This window comes from Penaeus vannamei, chromosome 11, assembly GCF_042767895.1.
Source record: "Penaeus vannamei isolate JL-2024 chromosome 11, ASM4276789v1, whole genome shotgun sequence".
Classification (NCBI taxonomy): domain Eukaryota; kingdom Metazoa; phylum Arthropoda; class Malacostraca; order Decapoda; family Penaeidae; genus Penaeus; species Penaeus vannamei.
The window spans coordinates 43,499,372-43,501,871 of NC_091559.1; the positions used below are offsets into that span (position 1 = coordinate 43,499,372).

At 41.6% G+C, this 2,500-nt stretch overlaps 1 protein-coding gene across 2 annotated transcripts in view; it reads right to left on the bottom strand.

Annotated features, from left to right (window-relative positions):
- LOC138863208 (nephrin-like) overlaps positions 1 to 2,500 on the bottom strand; it is a 53,632-nt gene that overhangs the window by 49,898 nt on the left and 1,234 nt on the right. Inside the window, exon 2 of one of the 2 annotated variants that reach the window (XM_070127341.1) lies at positions 1 to 53. This exon is cut by the window's left edge and continues 104 nt beyond it. In XM_070127341.1, coding sequence (XP_069983442.1) covers positions 1 to 53 — 53 coding nt within the window. Of the gene's footprint in view, positions 54 to 2,500 lie in introns of those variants that run through there. The other variant, XM_070127342.1, reaches the window with a different exon arrangement.

Sequence of the window (2,500 nt, forward strand, 5' to 3'; positions counted from 1 at the left end):
CGCCTGCGTTGATTCAATCGACTCGATCTTCAGCTGGGGTCGCCCGGGACGCTCTGGCGGGGGAACAAGAAGGAGGAGAAGTGGGCGGGTGAGTGAGGGCGGGTGAGTGAGTGCGGGTGAGTGAGTGAGTGCGGGTAAGTGAGTGCGGGTGAGTGAGTGCGGGTGAGTGAGTGCGGGTGAGTGAGTGCGGGTGAGTGAGTGAGTGCGGGTGAGTGAGTGCGGGTAAGTGAGTGCGGGTGAGTGAGTGCGGGTGAGTGAGTGCGGGTGAGTGAGTGAGTGCGGGTGAGTGAGTGCGGGTGTCTTCGAGCCCAAGGACGGGCGGGGGTTAAAGCGAGAGGTTTTTGGGCTGGAAGGCAAAGCGGCGAAGACATGTTACGACGAAAACCCGGAGCCACGTCCGGGGGATTTCCAGGCCGCCGCTGACTCGGTCTCGGGCGTCGAATGGAATTAGCGGCGCGACCTCCGGGTCTCGCGGCTTTATTCCGACTTCATAGACACATGCTGCGTGCGTAACGTGTTTAGAAATCTATCTATCTATCTTTCTTTCTATCTATCTGTTCTATCTATCTTTCCATGCAAATACATGAATATATTTGTATGTGTGCGTACATACATACACACACACACACACACACACACACACACACACACACACACACACACACACACACACACACACACACACACACACACACATATATATATATATATATATATATATATATATATATATATATATATATATATATATATATATATGTATGTATGTATGTATAACACACACGCACACACATGTTTGCGCGTGTGTATTTGTAAGTAATAGATACAAGTCCGCATCAACAAATACTGTAAACAGAGAAAGAGACGCACAAACACAGGATGCCTCGACTGAAAGACAAGCAGGCGAATAACACGAGGCACGAATCAAACAGCCGTGCGTGTCAGGGTGTGAGCTCTTTAAAGATGGGGGGGGAGAGAAAATTATCGTTATTCTCCTATCGATTCACGTCATAGGCTACCTGGGAAGAGATATATTTTCGCCAAAGACAGGTGTGATGTACGGTTGTTTCGTGAGAACAAAAGGGACAAACACAAATACGCACACACGCACGCACATCTATCTACCCATTTCTACTTATCAGTTCATCTATCTATTTATTTACATGTCTGTCTATCTGTCTATTTATCTACATGTCTATCTATCTATCTATTTATCTACATGTTTATCTATCTATCTATTTACATGTCTATCTGTCTATTTATCTGCATGTCTACCTATCTATCTATTTATCTACATGTCTATCTATCTAGCTATTTATCTACATGTCTACCTATCTATCTATCTATTTACATGTCTATCTATCTATTTATCTACATGTCTATCTATCTATCTATTTATCTACATGTCTATCTATCTATCTATTTATCTACATGTCTATCTATCTATCTATTTATCTACATGTCTATCTATCTATTTATCTACATGTCTATCTATCTATCTATTCATCTACATGTCTATCTATCTATCTATTTATCTACATTACCTATCTATCTATTTACTTACATGTCTATCTATCTATTTATCTACATGTCTATCTATCTATCTATTCATCTACATGTCTATCTATCTATTCATCTACATGTCTATCTATCTATCTATTTATCTACATGTCTATCAATCTATCTATTTATCTACATGCCTATCTATCTACCTTTCCATCTATTTATCTACCTTTCTGTTCATCTATCTATTTTTCTATCTCTCTACCCACCTATCTCTAGAGCACTCAGTCAGTTTATGTTTATTAATATATATCAATATACCCACACGTATATTTGGCCTTAAACGCAAAATCAAAGTTGATCAGCTTTATTACAGGCAACTGGCCTTAACATCCGCAATTCACTCCCCAAATATGTACTTGATTCACCCCGTTTGCTCCTTCTCCTCCGCATCTCTCCTATGATATGAGATCGCCGCCGTATGGATCTCCCATTTCAACAGCGATTTTGCTTTTATGTGTCATAAGTCCCCCCCGTTTTGTAGCCGAGTTTTGTGTAGGTTTTTATGCATTACCTCAGAGCTTTATATATGCTTAGCCATTAGACCAGGGAAGGAGGGAGAGAGGGAGGGAAAGAGAAGGAGTGAAAGAGGGAGAGAGGGGGGGAAGGGTAGGGAGACGAGGAGAGAGAGAGAGAGAGAGGGAGAAGTGAAGAGGGATGGATGGAAGGATAGAAAAGGGAAGAAGACTACAGACGAGAGAAGATTGCTTAAAGCTCTTTGGCATACGGGCGGCATTTTTCACGCTATGTATTACTGTATTTTTTTTTTTTAAGGGGGCGAAAACTAAAGGGAATTCTACGGTTCATTATCAGAAATCAATATTTTGCCATAACGGGATTATTTGTCTTCACGCCCTCACGCCCATTTTCAGCCTCGAGGAACATCATAAACATCATAATCATATTTCAGACCTGGTATCTTTGGGCCTAAACTTGG